General features: G+C 49.8%; 1 protein-coding gene across 1 annotated transcript in view; it reads left to right on the top strand.

Annotated features, from left to right (window-relative positions):
* Positions 1-3,617, top strand: part of LOC104546329 (solute carrier organic anion transporter family member 2B1-like) — a gene marked incomplete at its 3' end in the record, with an annotated part of 14,662 nt that extends 11,045 nt beyond the window's left edge. Inside the window, exons 2-5 of the mRNA XM_010191691.1 lie at positions 234-371; positions 472-634; positions 2,101-2,328; positions 3,519-3,617. Of these exons, the coding sequence (XP_010189993.1) occupies positions 234-371; positions 472-634; positions 2,101-2,328; positions 3,519-3,617 (628 nt within the window). The remainder of the gene's footprint in view (positions 1-233; positions 372-471; positions 635-2,100; positions 2,329-3,518) is intronic.
* Between the last annotated feature and the right edge of the window lie 301 nt (positions 3,618-3,918).

Here is a 3,918-nt window from a genome sequence, read left to right as displayed (position 1 = left end):
TGCTGAAGAAACTACGCTCTCCTTGCAAGGGCTTAACCCTATGGTCATTTTTGGCAGCGGGCTATTTAATGGCCCTGACCTAATTTCAGGAGACTACTGATTACAGAAGCAGGGGGTGTGTTTCAGAGGCTCACAGCCAAAGGATTTTGTTCAATAACCATGCTTTTGTGTAGGAGATGCTGTTCGTTACCTTGCAGTAATGGTGCTGGATGCTCTCTTTTTTGTGTTGGCAGTTCTTCGTTTTCTGCCATGGGCTCCTGCAGCTCTCCCAGCTCCTGGTCTCCAGCTATCTGAAGAGCTCCATCTCAACCATCGAGAGACGATACGGCCTCTCCAGCCTGACATCAGGGCTGCTGGCATCCTTCAATGAGGTGAAAACCAGCTTGCTTCTCCTTGTCTACCTGGCAAATGCTCTCCCCATGCTCCTGCCCTTCCCTCGTGTGACCTCTTGGTCTGTGTGTCCTGCTGCAGGTTGGGAACACGTTGCTGATCGTCTTCATCAGCTACTTTGGGAGCCGAGTGCACAGACCCCGTCTCATCGGCTGTGGTGCCATCCTCGTCTCCTTGGCTGGGTTCCTCATGGCTCTCCCCCACTTCATAACCGGGCCCTACGAGTTTGACAAGTCTGTTGCCAGTAGGTACTCTGGGAACTTATTTTATGCCTTTTGGGACAGATGAAGGGAATGACCTCCCCTTCAGGAGCTGTGAGCTGTAGGTTTGTCTTTAAGGAATTGCTCAATTGGAAGTTGATCTCTTCTTCCAAGTAACAAGCAATAGAATGAGAGGAAATGGCTTCAAGTTGTGCCAGGAGAGGTTTACATTGGATATTGGGAAAAATTTATTCACTGAAAGAGTGACCAAGCACTGGAAGGGGCTGCCCAGGGAGGTGGTGGAGTCCCCATCCCTGGAGGGGTTCAAGAAGTGCCTGGATGTGGCACCTGGGGACATGGTTTAGTGGGCATGGTGGGGTTGGGTTGATGGTTGGACTTAATGGTCTTAGAGGTCTCTTAAAACCTTAATAGTTCTGCAATTATCCAACCGCTGGAGCTCTCATCTGCTGCGAGTTGAGGCAAGTTGTTCTCATGCACGTGAACTGCTTCCTTATTTTCCTAACATAGATAAGATAAGGTCTCGTGAACTCTGAAGCCCTTTATGGGAAGGAAACAAGAGGTATGGGAAGGTGCTTGACTCAACCCAACGGGGCAGCCTTGTGGGTGAAACACTGTTGTCTGCAGTGAGGCAGCATTGGTCGCACACCTAAATTCTCCTGCTTGTGGGACACCTCACCTCTCTTTCTGTCTTTGAAGGGAAGGCTTTGAGATTTTAGACACCACCAGAAGAATCATCTTCTTGTGGAAGAAACATGTAAGTGTAAACCACTCATGGTGGAGCAGGTCAGGGTGAATTTGGGATTTTTCCCTGAGAAAAGGTGAAAGGATGAGAAAAGAAAGAAAGGAGAAAACCATTCTCTCATTACCTTCCCAAATCCTCCCACAGATCTCCGGGAAAATCCTTTTAGAAACCTCCACTAAGCAGATTTTAGAGGGAGCGCAGCTGGTTCACGCAGCTGCAGCCACCAAAGGAAGACTTAATAGGTGAATAATTCATGGATGCAAACAGGGGTCGGATGCTAACGACGGTTTGGAAACAATTAGCCATGCATTTCAGGAGTGCAGGTGGCCTCGTGCCAAGCAACTGTGATTTGGGGCATAACCTTGGAAATCCTGTAGTAAACACCCCCCTCCCTCAGTATTTTAAGGAAGATGAGGGTGCTGGAATCAGCAGCTTTGTAAACCATTTCAGGGTAAAAGGAGTTCTCCTTTCCTTAGCAGCTGTTCACAAAACCTTGCAGTTTTGCTCACTTCTCTTTATTCCAAGATTTATCAGGGGTCCTGGAGCTCATCTCTGCTTCTTCCATGGAAGTGGCTTTTTGTGGCACGTGCATCTGCCTCGCTGCCAACATCTACAGAGTAATTTTTGCACTTTCTTTGCGTTTTTCTTCCACCTGACACCTGAGTGCATATCTACGTGCTTGTTGCCATCTTAGGAAGCTCTTTCTCCAGACCGACCTCCTTAGCCCTGCTCCCATTCTCATTGCAGGCATGTCCAGCAACACCACCGACTTGTGCCAGCCCGGGCCGCTGGAGTCTCGGGGGAACCTCAGCGCCGCTGCCTGCACCCCTCATGCAGCCAAGGAGAACCACGAGGTTCTCCTGGTCATGTTCATTGCCCAGGTGCTGCTGGGCATCGGCGGCGTCCCCATTCAGCCCTTTGGGATCTCCTACATTGATGACTTCGCCAGCGAGAGGAACTCGCCCCTGTACTTGGGTAAGGCTGTGGAAAGAGGAGAAACCAGAATGATGTTAATAGTGGTGGATGTGGCACTTGGGGACGTGGTTTAGTGGCCATGTTGGGGTTGGGTGGACGGTTGGACTTGGTGATCTTAGAGGTCTCTTCCAACCGTAATGATTTGGTGATCATTAAGTACCAGCAGGCAGTACTAATTGACATTAACGAGAGCAGAGCTTGCTCTAGTCCTGCTCTACCCAGCGCTAGGAAGGTCTCTGCAGAAATTAGTTTGTAACTGCTTCAAGCTTGGCCAAGCTGCGGACAGAGCAGGAGTGCTGGAAACCATGATTTGAGGGGAGATTTTTGGCCTGGGAGTGATAAGCCAGAGAGAGGCATAATAACTGTGTCCTCTTCCAAAAAGTCTTCAACAAGGAAGAGAAGAATAATCTGATCTCTGTGTTCACAAGAGGCAGCTGTGGGCTTAAGATGCAACAATGAAGACTTTGTTTAGAAGCAGGGAAAAGTATAGGAAGCTAAAAAAATGCAGGATCAACATGTGGGAGGTGGACAAGTATCCTTTAGTGGAGGCCATGCTGGAGAAGAGCTTGGGCACACACCTAGAAGGGTTGTCCCAGGGTGGTGGGATTGACAAGGTGGTCCTGGCAGGTCCTTTCTAGCCCTTTTCTGGCTGTGATCTGTGACGCCCTTTTGACCTGATTGGGTGGCCCAAATAAAGGCCATTACTGTCCAGAAACTGGACAGTACTCTATCCAAATTTGCTCTGGTAGAAGCTCCAAACCTCTGCACCATGTAAGACAGGAGTGTTTTGTTTGGGTCTTTTTTAATGTGTTTCTTCTTTGTAATCAGTAATTCACCAATTCACCTAGGAGAGTTTGCTGATAACTTTTATCTCCTCAGTCCTGTAAAAAACTCCCACCTTTGCATTTCCTGGGTTTGTTATGACAAAGGGCACGTCTTGTTCCTGGGTGTATTTCCACCTTTGAAGGCGGCTGCAGAAAAGTGGCAGGAAGATCTGAGTTTTGCCAAACCATTTCTGTGAAGGAAGCATGGGGTTGTTCTCCTTGGAACAACAGGAGAGAAGAAAGCTGCCAGGGCAATAGCCTGAACTGGTGGCAGATGTGGACCTTGGTCCTGCCTTGAGGCACCTCCTGTCCCCCGTGTTCCCTTGGTGCAGGACTGAGCCTCTCTCTGTTCTCGCCCCTCTGCAGGCATCTTGTTCTCTGTCACCGTCATCGGGTCAGGGATGACCTTCATGCTGGGCCCTGCCGTGCTGCGTTTTCACGTCGCCATTGACAAAGTCACCCAAGGTGAGCGGATCGCACCCTCAGCATCCTTCGTGCTGCATCCCATTTGCTGAGCCAGCAGCGGTCCAGGCCCTCTCTGGGCATGGCAACCCCCAAGGGATGAGGATGCAACCTGCAGGGCTCCCTTTGCTGCTTCCATCCCCTGGGGATGCTTTGGGCCTGGTCCCATCAGTGTCGGGGTAGATGCCCCAAATAAGTGTGTCCTTCTCACTCGACTTGGTGTCCCAAAAGTCCTCAGGGTTAAACCTGGCCCCATGGCTGCTGGAATCCTACGATATATGATATATGATATATGATATATGAT

Source organism: Mesitornis unicolor, unplaced genomic scaffold (genome assembly GCF_000695765.1).
Source record: "Mesitornis unicolor isolate BGI_N332 unplaced genomic scaffold, ASM69576v1 scaffold729, whole genome shotgun sequence".
In the NCBI taxonomy this organism is placed as follows: Eukaryota; Metazoa; Chordata; class Aves; order Mesitornithiformes; family Mesitornithidae; genus Mesitornis; species Mesitornis unicolor.
Note: the sequence above shows the minus strand (reverse complement) of the source record. Positions and strands in the feature narration are given on the sequence as shown.